General features: G+C 55.9%; 4 protein-coding genes across 4 annotated transcripts in view; all 4 read left to right on the plus strand.

Annotated features, from left to right (window-relative positions):
• Positions 1-123: 123 nt before the first annotated feature.
• Positions 124-1851, plus strand: GLOTRDRAFT_141032 (uncharacterized protein; the record flags this gene model as incomplete). The annotated part of the gene is made up of 2 exons (XM_007872005.1): positions 124-877; positions 932-1851. The coding sequence occupies 2 exons, from the start codon at positions 124-126 to the stop codon at positions 1849-1851; spliced, it is 1674 nt and encodes a 557-aa protein (XP_007870196.1).
• A 1175-nt stretch (positions 1852-3026) lies between these two features.
• On the plus strand, positions 3027-4323 carry GLOTRDRAFT_108163 (NAD P-binding protein; the record flags this gene model as incomplete). The annotated part of the gene is made up of 7 exons (XM_007872006.1): positions 3027-3305; positions 3363-3408; positions 3462-3575; positions 3746-3811; positions 3862-3890; positions 4107-4211; positions 4291-4323. 7 exons carry the CDS (start codon positions 3027-3029, stop codon positions 4321-4323), a joined length of 672 nt encoding a protein of 223 aa, XP_007870197.1.
• A 6234-nt stretch (positions 4324-10557) lies between these two features.
• GLOTRDRAFT_65914 (FAD/NAD P-binding domain-containing protein) lies at positions 10558-13075 on the plus strand. Its single transcript, XM_007872007.1, has 8 exons — positions 10558-10707; positions 10760-10874; positions 11122-11204; positions 11258-11392; positions 11591-11679; positions 11860-12147; positions 12207-12336; positions 12401-13075. The coding sequence occupies exons 1-8, from the start codon at positions 10567-10569 to the stop codon at positions 12953-12955; spliced, it is 1536 nt and encodes a 511-aa protein (XP_007870198.1). The 5' UTR covers positions 10558-10566; the 3' UTR covers positions 12956-13075.
• A 560-nt stretch (positions 13076-13635) lies between these two features.
• The window catches only part of GLOTRDRAFT_49072 (uncharacterized protein), a gene marked incomplete at both ends in the record, with an annotated part of 4900 nt that continues 3268 nt past the window's right edge, over positions 13636-15267 (plus strand). Inside the window, one exon of the mRNA XM_007871977.1 lies at positions 13636-13987. Within this exon, the coding sequence (XP_007870168.1) occupies positions 13636-13987 (352 nt within the window). The remainder of the gene's footprint in view (positions 13988-15267) is intronic.

Here is a 15267-nt window from a genome sequence, read left to right on the forward strand (position 1 = left end):
ATTATTTTATCAGCCCGTGTGAGGCTACGATTATCACCTCTGCTTGCTTAGCGTCTCGTTACAAAGCTATCGCTCCTCGGGCTTCAAGCTAGCACTGTTGAACGTTGAACTTCAACTCAGGGAATGCTGCGGCTTGTGTACTTCAGGAGTCGTGCTGCTGGGTATGACCCGTGCAGGAGATTATCAATCTTGTCTCGCGCGTCCTCCACCTCAAGTGAATATGAACACTTCTACCGGTACACCTCGGGGCGGTGGATACACAACGAGGAAGCCCAACTAGCTGCCAGGTACACCAGGTTCAACGTTGACGCTCTCAAGAGCATCGCTGTCTCTGCTGGGCATGCGGACTCTGTTACGCGTATCGTCAAACTGGCAGAAGGGGCATACAACAAGGTCTTCCTGCTAACACTCGACAACTCAAGAGAGATCATTGCGCGCATCAAAACGCCGCATGCGGGCCCAGCGCATCTCGTGACCGCGAGCGAGGTCGCGACGATGGATTTCGTCCGCAGTCATCTAGGTGTACCTGTGCCGGCTGTTCTCTCATGGTCATCCCATAGCGAGCAGACTCCCGTGAAAGCGGAGTATATAATCATGGAGAAAGCCCCGGGCATTGAGGTCTCCACCGTCTGGGACAAGCTTTCGAGGAGGCAACAGAGGGAGCTGGTGATCAACTGGTTGGAGATCGAGAAGCGCCTCATGGCTCCCATATCCGGAGGGTATGGCAGCTTATATTACAGAGCCGACGTGGAGCCATCTCAATACCTAAGTCTGTATCCCAACGACGAGTATCAGTCCGATTTTGTGGTGGGGCCTTCTGTCGAGAGGCATTTCTGGTCCGACGAACGGTCAAGCATGGACGTCGATCGTGGTCCTTGTACGCACGCCGACTGCCTTGCGTTCGTCTTTGGCTGAACATCCTGTTATCTAGGGGAGGACCCCTTGTCATACGTGCTCGCCGTGGCGAACTGCGAACGGCGCTGGATAGAAAAGCACGCCGTCCCCGCCCAGGAATCCGGCCTCTTCGACATGCCAGTGCACCTCCGCCAGCCGCGCGCCCACCTATCCCTCTTGGACCGCTACTTCGCCGTCGCCCCGTATCTGGTACCCCAGGACCCTTCGCTGCTAAGGCCGCTCCTCTGGCACAATGACGCGCGCTTTGCGAACGTGTTCGTGTCAGAGGACGTGTTGGCTCGCGGGGAGGTGCAGATCACGAGCGTGATAGACTGGCAGCATACGGCGCTCCTTCCTCTATACCTGCAAGCGTACGTACCCAAAATGTTCCGGTACCACGGCACCACGGTCCTGCCTGCTGGGGACCAATTGCTCTCTTTGCCGGAGAACCTCAATACTTTAGATGAGGAGGACCAAGCCACCGTCAAGGCGGATGTGTACCGCGGCAATCTGCATAAACTGTACGAAATCTACTGTGCGAGGATCAACCCCGAGTATCATAAAGCGCTCACCCTGGCGACACGAGAGTTGATTCACTACCCCGTCAAGTTCTCCGCGAAAGTGTGGTCCAGCACGTTCATGCTCCTGCGCGAGTTCCTCATGCGCATAACCGCGCACTGGGACGCCATCGCCCCTGGCGCAAGCGTGCCCTGCCCCATCAGCTTCACCGAGGAGGAGAGGCAGGCGCACCTGGAGGAGCGCGAGGACTGGCAGCGCGCGCAGGACGGCAAAGACGGGCTGGATCGGATTCTGGGGGTGGACGCCGACGGATGGGTGACCGAGGAGGGGTATGAGGAGGCGGTGAGGAGGAATTGGGAGCTGCAGGAGGGATATGTGCGCATGGGCGCGGAGGATCCGGAGAGGGTGTTGCGGAATTGGCCGTATCGGCCGAGATGAAGTCGCCCCACGATGCCGCTGCAATAATGACTCGCCGCCTTCGTGATGGGCGAAGGCTTGTCCGGGTTTCTCTCGCCCGCCGGGGAAACCCCCACAAGTGCCATCGTGCTCGAAGGGGGATGTTCGCAAAGAGACAACATCAGTCGAGAACTCGAGTACAATAGTACACCCATAGGCAGGGGAACTTTTCTCCTCCTTCTTGAAACCCCCGCCCACCAACATCTGACTATCTACTCTCGATCGGGAAGTTTATTGTAAATATTATTGAGATCCGCGCGTTCTTCCTCGACAGTAGGCAACTTCTTCACCACCCTCGCCGGTGCGCCAATCGCGACAGAATACGGTGGTATGTCCTTCGTGACGACGGAGCCCGCACCAATCGTGCACCCGCGCCCGATGGTGACGCCGGGGAGGATGATGGCGCCGCCGCCGATCCAGCAGTCGTCCTCGATGCGCACGGGCAGGCCGTACTCGACGAACTTGATGCGCGAGAGGACGGAGGTGTCGTGCCCCGCGCAGTAGATGCTCACGTTCGGCCCGCACTGGACGCGGTCGCCGATGACGACGAGGCTGACGTCCAGGACGGTGAAGCTGCGGTGAGTCAGGATGTCAGGGGACAGCACGCAGACGCAACTGGGGGCCGCACTTGAAGTTGAAGAAGCAGTTTTTGCCGATGATGGTGTTGCACCCGTAGTCGGGGGTGAAGGGCGGCTCGATGAAGGTGCCCGGCCCGACCCTGCCGAGCATGTTCTGCAGGAGGAGCTGCTGGGTGTGCGCGTGTTCGTCGGGGCTAAGTGTGCTCGGGTCAAGGTGGTTGAATTCGTACGCCGTACAGCGTGCTGTGTGACGGCCCTCCAGCAGTTTAGGATGCAGGGGATCATACCTACATAGATCGAAGGACGAGGTCAGCAAATATTCAGTCGATGCATGCTAACACGAACAGCATGCCAGAAATCATCTTCTCATATTCTTCGCACCATGGCGTTCCCTTGAGGTTACGCGCTAGCTCGATAAGTTTCTCGTCTTTCTCCTTCCTGTAGCTAGCCATCGTTGCAGGAGGAGGATGCCCGGTTAAATATCGGCGTTTACCCCACACTGTGCAGATGTCGAGATGTCTATGTTTTGACTCGGTCATGACGTCAACAATCGACTTCAGTCCCAGTTCACTTGCAACGATGTCTGCTACACCTGCGAGGAAAGTTGCCATTGTCACAGGAGCCGCTCAAGGAATTGGCAGGGGCATCGCAGTCCGTCTGGCCTCGGACGGCTTCGACCTTGCTATCAACGATATTGCAGCGAACGCCGACAAGCTGAACGATGTGCTGAGAGACCTGACCGCTCACCGCATACAGCAGGAGCAACGAGTCGTTATTGTCGTCGCAGATGTCAGCAACGAGAAGGAGGTGAAAGATATGATAGACACCGTGGCTAACGAGCTAGGCGGGCTTGACGCGGTGAGCACGGGATCCCGACGGTACATCTGCACTGAGACCGACGATATCCCTCCGTAGATGGTAGCCAATGCGGGTGTCGTCGTGAATAAACCTATCCTCGATAGTGAGGCCTCTCCCCGACTTGCTACGCATCAGGTTTCTCAGAGGGTATTCCAGCGTCCGCCGATGAATGGGACCGCCTAATGAGCATCAACGCGAAGGGGACCTTCCTCTGCTACAAGTACGCTGCCGAGCAGATGATCAAGCAAGGGCGAGGCGGGAGGATTGTAGGTACGACCACCCTTCTAGGCGAACCAATCTTGGGCTGTATGCGCTAGACTAGCACTGAAATCGGTCTCACACAGGCGCGTGCTCCATCGTCGGAAAGAAAGGTACCATCCCGCACGACCGCAGCTACATATGCATCTCACCCCTTCTCCCCCATGAATCCTGAATTCCAGGCACGCCCGAAGCAGCGGCGTACTCCGCGTCCAAATTCGCCGTCCGCGGGCTCACCCAGAGCGCAGGTAAATCCTGCTGACCCTCTATCCATGCAGGCTCATTACTTTCACTCCAGCTCAGGAATGGGGAAAACACGGCATCACCGTGAACGCGTACGCCCCGGGACCCATAGACACCGATTTCCGTACGTCCGCTCACCACTCACCGAGTCGATCCTCACATATCCTTTCAGTCGCAAAGTTCGACGAGTACCACACCTCCAAATCCGGCGCTCCCAAGGGCTCCTGGCGCGAAGCGGTACGCGTCCTCTTCCCTCTCCTTCCAGCGGACTGAGATTACTGAGAACGCATATATCCACAGCAAAAGGCCACCACCGCGACGGGAACCCTGGGCACGCCACAGGACGTCGCGGGCCTGGTATCCTACCTCGTCTCGGACGCTGCCAGGTTCATTACGGGGCAGAGTGTGAGTAATTCTTCTGTTCTACCCTGAGCTGTGTCTTGGGTGGGTCGGGAAGTTGGATTATTGATTGTATGTGATGCAGATTATTATTGATGGTGGGGCGGTCTTTGATTGAGGCGCCGCCGCTCGACCAGGAGAACATTGAAAGCAGGGAGGCGGGGAGTGGTCTAAGTGTCGGTATGGATGTATCGTACGAGATTCGCGGGGTGTGTGTATCAGGAATTTGTTATTGTACTAACAGGATATAGCATGAAATTTCCATTTCGCTTGTGAGTGATTCATGTTTTGCATTGTCCCGGCCTGACTGTCGGCTACTGATCGTCTGCTACATAGATGCATTCCTTTTCTACCATCCGTTTACGGATCGCAGTGGACGCTATATGCACGCGGGACATGGTGCTCCTGTTAGTGTCCTCAGCCATGCAATCACGGTTTCAATCACGACTGACTGCCCAGGCCGCGTCAAGCCTCTCCCGAATGATTCCAATTCTAATTTGGTCTGGCACGCCATACCATAGCAAAGACCGACAAGTGACGACGAACAGGCAATAGCTAAACCTCGAGGGAAAAGCTGGCATTGCATTAGGAGAGCTCGCCGCTATATACCTCGTCTGCGGGTGGCTGGCAGGATGCTACAAGGTGGTTGCTACTATCCGATCAGTCGTACGGACTGTGAAGGACCGAACATACGGGGGGAAGGCTTCAGACTACCATGACAAGCAGGAGGGCTCAAAGAATGTACGTAACCTCCATATATGCGTCTGCATCGAAGCTGACCTGGATGAAAGTTCCCTGGACGACAGAACTATCCCGGTTTCCCACGCACCGCATATCAAACGCCTCGCATCGACGAAGTGTACGAAAGAGATACATGCTCCCTAGTTCGTCTCTCGGTCTCCATATCACACTCGCCCCTACTGACCGCACCCCAGTCACCCGCTCGCTCCCCCACCCTCTTCGATCCCGCGGAGTTCCCACCCAGCCGCCCACCCTCTTCACCCCCTCCTCCCCTCCCCCTATGCTGTCCCTAGCGTCCTTCGCCTGCACCGCCCGCCTCGGCAAGGGCGCCTCCGGCGTCGTCTTCTCCGCGCGGAACCGCGCCTCGGGGCGGCTCGTCGCCGTCAAACTGCAATTCCGTCGCTGACCTGCTTTCGACGCTACTTTGCTTCTCGAGCGCGTAGGCTTGTCTCTGTGGAGCTCTCGCGCCTGGCTCCAAGGAGCCTCGAACTCTGCCGTACGTGCTCCTAATCTGTAGTTTTCGACCGTCCTGTTTACACGGTCCATGCTGAATATCTACTCGTATAGTGAATTACTAGATTGCAAACTGCATGGCGTGGCACGCCTGCTTGCCTAGCTGTGGCAGGTCCGTGTCCTCAAAGTCGAATTTGCAGCGATCGAATTCCAGTAGGTACGCGCGGCTTCCATATTATACGTGGACTTGCCGTGACGTTGGCGCTGACAACCGATGACTCTTGTAACAGGTACTGCTCTATCGCGAAACGCCGCGCGCGCGGGCGTAGCGTAAGGTGTGATCGCGACGTTTTGATGCCTACAGATGTTCGCGCCGTCACGGTTGGATGGTGGGCCCATTGTGCTGCGTCTATGGAAATCGACCACTAGGTATTCTGCAAGACTCGAATGGTATGTATTCCGAGACCGGAGGCCCGGGAATCCGGGGCAGGGATGAGCTGCCCGTCGATCGCGCTCACCGGCAATGAGCGGCGGCGACCACTCCACGCGCGTACGTACGCTCGCGTCGTCCCTGAGTCAACCGGAGAAGCACTGACACTTGGGAGATTTCGCAGCGGATGGTACGGCTGCAATTTACCGTCTCCGCGGGGCGGTCACGAGATACGCTGGATTCGCGGGTATATAAGACAGGCGGTTTGGTAGGAGGTACGCTATCCTCTTCTCTCCCCCCCCCTTCTCTGTATGCGACGTGCGCTGTTCTGGTCGCCTGTGGCGACTGAAGCTGGCTGTCCTTTCCGCAGCTGAAGGGTCAGGATGTTGGTAAGAGTTTTGTATCGTCCCCTGTACCTCTCTATTGATAGCGCCCTCGCATTCCAGTGCTGATAGCTTGACGGCGCTGCTCGCATAAAGCGGCGAGGAGTTGAATACCAAGTAAGTCCCCCTTGTCCTATTTGAATAACAACGCTTGACATGAATGTATATTTTGCTGCTTCGGCTGTGACAAATATAACGCGCGGAAGATTGCGGCGCTACGGGTAATGGGTTCGTACCAGGAATGGTAAGCTATCATGATTGTCGTCATCGTCGCACTAGTCTCAATCGCCCGTGTAGATATTCAGAACGTCGGCTTTGAGCAAGGGTGATCTTCGGTGAGGGCTTGCTTGTGGGTGTTTATTGTCCTGTGCCTCGTCCGGGGATGACTAACAGATGAATACCAAGAATGTAGTCTCCCCTCGGTAGGTGTAATGGTACGAGCGCGGTATGCCCTTTAACGGAGTGATCACTTGAGAATATGGGGTAAGGAGGAGATTTTTACACCGCAGCTCTGCACTAACTGTACATGTGCTACCAGTCTCCCTGCCAATCATAGGTTCTTTCGGAGGTGACATGGCGGGGCCGCTGTTCAGTCTGTGCTGGATCGCACGTCGCTATCCGGATGTAAGGCTTACCGTACGAAGGCGAGGTCCGTCAAGAGCTATGTACGAGCAGGCAACCCGACGACAATTGCATTACCCCCGCTAGCTACGCTACGTACTGTACATCCCCGACTCCCACGCTAGTGGGGGGAGGGTTTTGTCGAGAAGAAACGTCCGCACTACCATACGACTCGCTCTCCGTGAGAAATTTATGTAATAAGGCTGTAAGGCCACACTTGTGTGGCAGGACCCGCTACCTTGGCTATGAACTCATTTATTTATATGCTGGGCGAGCTTTCAATTTATAGAATTCAAGGTCTCTGTGCTTCATTGCGGTAAAGGCCTGAGCGAGAAATATGATTCAGGACATTCTATGTCCGACCTCGCCATACCTCCGGGATCTACCTGATCCAACCTCCGGTGGCCAAGCAGACCTTGATGTGTAACCGTACGTTTTGACTCATGCTCCGTTTTGTCGAGTACATACCGTGTACAGTATATCTTACAGTGAGCCTGCCAGAGAGGCCCAGAGCGTGTGAAGCGAGGCCTAAGAGTGCGAAGGCAAGTCTGATCGTGGGAATCTTATATGCAATTTGTTTAGGGTAGGTCAGATCTTCGACAGATCTTGCAAAAATGGCGGGCGAGTTGATTAGAGACTCGCTCTAAAAACCCACTACCCAAGGTAGCGGGAATCGATTCAATATCTCAGCCCGATGTCACGTTGAACGGTTGATTGAGACGGTCTCAATCAAGCGTTCAACGTTCCTTTCGGGAGTCGGGGACTGGCGCTTGCGCCGCTACGATAGCGTAGTTTATCACGCTGTGCAACCAGGGAAGACGTGCCGTCGCCTTCACCGTCCCCGGCATGGTTCACGACGACGCACACTGTGGTGGAGTGTCTGCACCGGGCTTGACTAGTCCGTGTACGGGTCATGTCGGGCTGTGAGAGGCGGGGCGGGACGAGCCGTCATCTCTAGTACTCCTTCTCGGATGCGAGCGTGGATGGCTAGCAGGCGAGCGCTATGACCCGTCGCCGGGTGGCAATGCGAGAGCGGTGGCACCGAGTTCCCTCGTCGATGCTGGCGGTGCGCGTCCCTGAAGCACGTTGGTGGACGCTCGACGACCGGCGACGCCGGAGTGCTCGGGAGGCATGCCGTTAGGGAAGCGCCGGGGTCTGGTTGGTGGCAATCGCGCGGAAGCGGGGGAGGTAGCTGATCCCGCTTGCAGGAATGGGTCACTACTGGATAGTTTACTTGTTGTAGCCAGCTGCCCGATGAAATAAGAATTAACTGGACTTGCCTGGATAGAGTGTACAAGACAAGACCTGCGTCCAGTACTTGGGACATCTGAGTCCTGAGCCTCGGAAATTCTTGCAAGCGCTAGAAGTGTCACTTGCCTTGTGCTGTTAAGCTCAATCAACCGCGACTCCCACGATCCCGGTGCCCCATGATACCTGGCATTTCTGGGACGCCGGGAGGGCCTGATGGGCGAGGACTCGTTAACATCCCAGGAACGTCGTCGCGCAGTATATGCGCTGAAATCGGGCTGAGCGCTGGGAACGTTCTAAACGGCGAGTGGAAGTCGAAGAGCGAGGTCGGACGTCGACGAGACAAGTGCAGCGTCAAAGTCGAAGACGTCGGGCGGCAAGGGAGCGAGCACAACGACTTCTTCAAGAGCAGTATGCGACGGAAGCAAATGTGCAAAACAGCCAGGAACGAGCGAGGACGTGGCTGTCATACTTACACGTTATAAACTCGTTCCGAGAGCGAGCTGGTCACTGCTTAAGACAGTTACAACCTGTGAAATTGTCTGCAAGGTCATTGGACTGGGAAGACTGCTATCCATGACATTGACCTGGGCCCTAGTTGCTCTATATTTGGGGAGAACCTGTTAATTATTGTCTGTATCGCGGGATACTGATCCGTTAGCTGGAAGGGGGAGAAAATGCCGGTCTCGGAGTGAGGCTGAGCCTCCTGTTGTCAGTCGTGTCTTGACGCCAAGGGGCACCCACGGGCCTACCTCCTTGCTAATCTTACCTAGTGCGGGAGTACGACGTCTTCTTGACCAGACATGTTCAAAGTGCCTCAGAGTGCTTCCGGCCACCGCGCAGAGGCTGTCAACCCGTGGCGCTACATCAGCGCAGAGTGGGGACAGGAATAGCTTCATTTGATGAGAGAGAAGGTGCCGGCGTGCCTTTCGTGCGTATATTTGGATCGCACGGGAAGAGGATGCCTTCTCGAGCTTCGTGGGTCTTCGTCCTGCATCACCTGGTCGATGAGTTGCTGGTATGTCCTGGTTGTCGGAGATTGGTGGGCTCGTATGCTGATCCGTCAGTTGGATTCAAGCCGGGGTAATCCATGGCTACTTGCAAAAGTTGAGTGGTATTTACTCGCTGTCCTTCAGTTCTGTCAGTGGACAAAGGCGTGAGATGGCTGCTATTGGTCTTAAGGTTTTGTTAAGGCTTACCTGGTCTCTCTGGGCGACCCCGTTCTTGAAATATATCCGGCGGAATAATGCGAAGAAACACTTCTAGCCTGGATGTTGCGATCGTGGGTATCGCGAATTGCGGTCCGGGGCTCGTATGGCCAGGCTGTCCCGCTGAAATCGGGCATGAGATACAGGTGGTGTTCCGCTACGCCTGCGATATACAGCACCCCTTCCCAACAAACGCTGCTTGCCAGTGATAACGGGTATACCTAGGACCTTGGATTATAGAGGCCGTTCCGGGATCTCAACTTTCGATGTCCGCATAGGAGACCGCCCGATCCTCCGCTCTTGTCCACGGCCTTGAACCTCCTTGGACGCTGACATGTCCAAATCCGGTAACTTTGCTGACAGATTAGTCAGAAATAGCCCTCAGAATCCCAAAATTTCCTCCCGCGACCTCTCCCGGAGGGCGACCAGTCCGAATTCTGGTCATTTTGTCCGCATAGGTCTCCGGCATCGGCTCGCCGGGGTTGGCTTTTTGTCCGATCGTGACACGGGCGGGTCCCAGGTTTGTCCGGATAGTGACACGGGATCTATCCGTATAATCCAGGGTCCTGTATACCTGCGTTCAGATTACTGTACGATGTAAATAATACCCCGCGTGCAATAAATACGTCCGAGATATATCACCTGAATCAGCTGTCAGCTGGCTGGCGACGGAAGCAAATGTCCAATTTGAAGGCGTTGGACAGTCAGGCACGAGCGATGCAGTGACGAGGACGAGATCTCTTGATGACTGTTCCTCGGCAATCACGACCTTCCAAATACAGAAAAACATACGGTTCGACATACGCCCACGTGTCGGCAATTGGCAGTGCAAATCGGGCATACTACACATGCCAAACACGGTCGATGTCAATGTCCGAAGTATCCATCGATGGCGTGCATCGCATCCTTGCAGTCAGAAATGCTCGCCTTCTATTCCTTCAAGCCTTCGTCGTCTCTCCAACCTACCCTATCCCCGTCCGCGTCTGCATTCGCACAAACGCATATTGTGCAAAACGGTAGAAATCAAAGGTGAGGATCAGTGATGGTGAGCACAGATGATGGGAGGGCGCGCTGTTTGCCGTTTGCTATTCTTTCTCCATGGGAAGTGTGACCTTGTGATATTATTGTGATAAGATGTTTGGGAGGACCCAGGGGGATCAACGCAGTCTCGCCCTTCTCTCTTCCTACCACACACTTGCTTTCGCAGAACTCATCTCGTCTACCATTAGGCATTCTACCACTCTTCAAGCGATATAACTAGGACACAGCCCAAAGTCATGGGAAGCCACGAAAGAGTAGCGCTTCCGCTACAATTCATCATCGTCGGAGGCGGGATCGGCGGACTCGCGTGCGCGTACGCCCTCCAGAAAGTCGGGCACCAGGTCGTCGTACTCGAGCAGAGCGATGGCCAATTTCAGGTGAGCAATCAACCCCGTCACCGCGTTCCGCCCGCTGATCGTCGATCCGAAGAGCAAACGCGGTATTCGATGTCCCCCGAATATGACACGCCCGCTGTACGAGTGGGGACTGGGACCTGCGCTCGAGAGCGCCGCCGTAAAGGCCTCTGGCATCTCGTTCATCGTAGGTGAGTGGTTTAAACCTGCTCCTTCCACGCCAAGAGGGCGGTGTCCGCCAAGTCGCCCGCAGAGCGGCCCTTGCTCGTGGAGGTGGCGGACGCATGCGGCACTGCCGTGCGCGGTGAAGGGAACAAAGACCCTTCGAAGCCTTTCGTTCCCGAGTGCGAGGCACCGGCGGACCGCTCGCTATGCTGTCGCTTTACGGCACCTGGCCTCTGCTGGATTGTCTCTACTACGGCTAACATGACTTGACAGGGGAGACCGGCGAAAAGATCGGCATGACGGTCTTCCATGAAGAAATCATGAAGGCTTTCCGCGCAGACTTCCTCTTCGTCCAGGTAATAAATTTTCTCTCCCACGTACCCTCGTTCAACGTCTAACTACTTTCCAGCACGGTGACATCCACGCCATGCTTCAGGACCTCGCGCTCTCCACAGGCGTCGAGATCCAGTACAACGCCACCGTGGTCGACATCGACCCGTACGGCGGCGTCCCTCCCTTGACGATCGGCCGCGCGCGCTCGCCCGTGGCCGTGCCGGTACTCAACGGCCGCTCCCATTCGCCCGCGCCCGCGCCGAACGGCTACACACATACGCCGTCCCTGTCCTCGTCCTCCTCGCTGCCCTCCACGCCCTCGCGCTCCCCGCCGTCCCTCCCGCACTCGCCCGTCTGTGTCAACTTTGACCCGACAGGGCGCCCCGTAGTGTACCTCGCCTCGGGGGAGGCGGTGACGGGGGATGTCATCCTGGGCACGGATGGCCGGGACAGCTTGGTGAGGAAGACGGTGGTGGGTCATGGGGTCCGGGAGGGCGGGTGGGTGGACGACCAGAATACTTGGAGTCTCAAGTGAGTTGCGCCCGTGGTTGTGCGAATTTTCGGTTGGCTGTTTTCTGACGGACTGCGGTGTTCGTGTAGTCTATCAATACCCACGGATGAAATGAGAGAAGACGATGACCTCAAAGATCTATGTGAGATACAAGATGTGAGTCTCAGGCTCCGGTCTTTCTTTTACCTGAGCACAATGGTTCTCTTCTCGTGGTTTTACCACGCTCGAGGTCTTCTTCGGGAATTCGAAGCTGACGAGGGTGAACTGCAGTGGACGATATGGATGGGCGACGGATACGGCGTGTACGGGTACCTCACAGACGACAAGAAGACGTACTCGCTCGTCATGATCTGGCCCGAGTCGCCGAAGGACAAGCTGTCCGCGGAGTCCGCGTCGTGGCACAAGGAGCATCCGGTCGAAGATATCGATTGGGATAGCAGAGGGATGGAAGTGCGGTCAGTGCTAAATAACGTATCAATGCGGATGGGCTCGCTCACTGAGCGCCGGCGGGCAGGCTACGAAAGCTGATCAATCTCGCAAAGACGTTCACGTGCGCGCAGGATAGCGTGCGGGAGCCGATCGACAGCTGGATGCACGAGAGCGGGAGGGTCGTGCTCGCAGGTGATGCCGCACATCCACTGCTGGTAAGCGCATACGCTACGGTCTCCCGCGATGTCTTCATGTCTGAATATCTACCCTTTCTACCAGCCCACGGGCTCGCATCACGTCGCGATGGCGATCGAGGACGCCGTGACGCTGGCGCACCTCCTGTCGCACGCGATCCTGCCGTCCAACATCCCGCTGCTGCTGACGACGTACGAGGAGCTGCGGCAGCTGCGCACGCACCTGGTGCAGGTGTCCGAGTCGCGCAAGCGCGCGTTCGCGTCGTTCCCGCACGGGCCCGAGCAGGCGACGCGCGACCGCGGGCTGCGCGAGGCGATGCGGGAGGCGCTGCTCGACTGGAAGCACGCGGACGAGGACTATCTGCGCGAGGAGTGGAAGGAGTACGTGGAGCTGTTCAATTACGACGCGCGTGAGGCCGTCGAGGATTGGTGGACAAAGTGGGGCGCGCTGGTGCGGAGGGGCTTGAGGTATAGCTTGAGCAATGGGACGGGGACGAGCGGGAGCGCGTTCAGCGATGGGGACGTGGATACGAGCGGCGAGTGGGACTTTCCCGAGGTCGGGGTGAAGAGCCCACAGGTGAGCGTGAGCATTTCGAGTATATCGGCGGATGGATCGGAGATTGTGCAGTGCGTGGTGTAGATGCTGTGGACGGAGTGGCTGGCTGTATTGTTATCGTTATGTGTTATGGCTCTCCCCGCTTTCTTGGCTTGTACGTACTGTATATACACTATCATCTCGCTTGTTGTCGCGCTGTGTAAATAATGTGTCGATTCGCTCCCTTCTTGTTTTCACCTTCCCTGGGGATTGCCTTCGCATGATTCGGTGTGAAGACGTGAATAGTTGCAATTCGAGTGTACATCAAGGTCGGACTAACAGTGCTTTACAGACTGAATCCTTGTCTTGCGTCGAACGCGTTCTCGAGCTCAGGCCACACCCTGTGCCTGGCAATCTGGTCGCGCATTCCCGGACTTACATGCAGCAGCGAGCAACACGCACCACACTGAGGTCAAAGACAAGTGAAGTTACCCCCAGCCTTGCCCTTTCGAACATACCTTATACCAGCAGAGTCACCTTGAATGAAAGTCGATTTCCGGTGTCAATGCAAAGCACGGTAGACTCCATATGGCAGTCCCCCCCTAGATTCGCCATAAATCATGCAGAACGAGCTTTCATGCTTACAGCAATAGGAACGATTATGGTTCCAGCCTTGAGCTAAGTATACATTATGAGCACTCGCACATCACTATGTCATGCATTACGAGATGGTCCACTTGTAGTACGAACTCCCCGCTACTGTGAGGTCCAACCGACCTACAGCTATGGTTTCCCTAGAGGAGGTGCATGCATCCAACGCATGTGTCGCATCGGAGCTGCCGTCAGGTCTGATCGCAGTATTCGTGGGGGCGACAAGCGGCATCGGCGAGTACACATTGAAGCAATTCGCCAAACATGCACGGCGGCCTCGCATTTACTTTGTTGGCCGTTCTAAAGAGGCTGGGGAGCGTATCGCAACCGAGTGCAAGGCATCGAACCCTGAGGGTTCCTTCACCTTCATCAGAGCCGATGTCAGCCTCATCCGAACCGTTGATGAAGTGTGCAATGACATCAAGCATAAGGAGGACGTCATCAACCTATTATTCCTCAGTGCAGGAGTAATAGTCAAGAGCCAAGGTACGTCTGCAGCTCCATAGCGTCGAGCTGTAGGAGATTGATAAGTTCATGGTATTCCCAGATACTTACGAAAAACTACCTCTGATGTCGTCCGTCGTATACTATTCCCGTACACGCTTCATGGTCAATCTGTTGCCTCACCTTCGCCGAGCCACCGGCCTCCGGCGCGTTGTTACCACTTTGGCGTCTAGTATGGAGGGACCGATTAACACGACGAACCTGCCAGGCAGGAACCTAAACCTCCTCGCATGGCGTGATCAGATTGCGTCGATGATAACATTATCCCTGGAAGCGCTGGCTAAGGAAGCACCTAACGTGAGCTTCATTCATAACTGCCCTCCCCCCGTCAAGTCGAAGCTATTTCGTGGTCTCGGGGCCCCCGGGAAGTTCTTCTTGAAGCTCGTCTTCATGGTCGTCGGCCCTCTGGTGTATGTTCCACCAGAAGAGTGTGGTGACCGTCATGTGTTCCTCATGACGAGTGCAAGATATCCTCCGGGCCGGAGTGGGGATTCACACGTGGCTGGCGTGCCTCTACAGGGACCGCTGCTGGTTACAGATGGGCAAGTGGGAAGCGGAGCTTACGCTATAGACGATAAGGGAGAGAGCGCTGCAGGACAGATTGAGGGCTTGTTTGCCATGTTCAGGAGTGATGGGACAGCAGACAGAGTATGGAGGCATACGCAGGAGGTATTCAGCAGTATTAGGCAGTCCGGGTAGGCTAGTGCATATTTCCGATACAGCATAGGGAAGTCCCCCCTTAGCCCGCTTTTGGAAGTGAACCCTACCCAAACGAGTAGCTGGGGCGCCGCAGCAGTGGTAAACCACGTGCGTGGACCTTGCCGAATATACGGCAAGGAACTTCGTGCTGTTGACTCCCCGTTGTGCTCGCAGTACTATAACCTAGTAGTTGTAATTTATCCTGTAGATAATGTACCAGGAGGAGCTACTGAGCTTTGGGACTCCCCATTGACAGTAGGAGACAGTCTGAAAAGCTACAGTTCTCTCAGCGTGATTTTTGATCCCAGTAAGGCTTCTACTGGGCCACATTTAGTGCCTCGACCCCCCCACTTTAAAGAAATTGTGTACATGAGGTTCTATGCGCTCTTGCGCATTCAGCGCGTACGTTATAGGCAGTATAACCCTCGGTGTAGGGTAGAGGAAGCGTTGAAGAGGTCGAGACTATATACGTGCCGAGGTCCGGCAGATGCCAACCATGTGCACCTGCCGTTTTGGGCGGAGAATCCTGCCCTTTTTGAGCACGCGCGAGAGCCTGGGGGGGG

This window comes from Gloeophyllum trabeum (assembly GCF_000344685.1).
Source record: "Gloeophyllum trabeum ATCC 11539 unplaced genomic scaffold GLOTRscaffold_00016, whole genome shotgun sequence".
Taxonomy (NCBI): Eukaryota; Fungi; Basidiomycota; class Agaricomycetes; order Gloeophyllales; family Gloeophyllaceae; genus Gloeophyllum; species Gloeophyllum trabeum.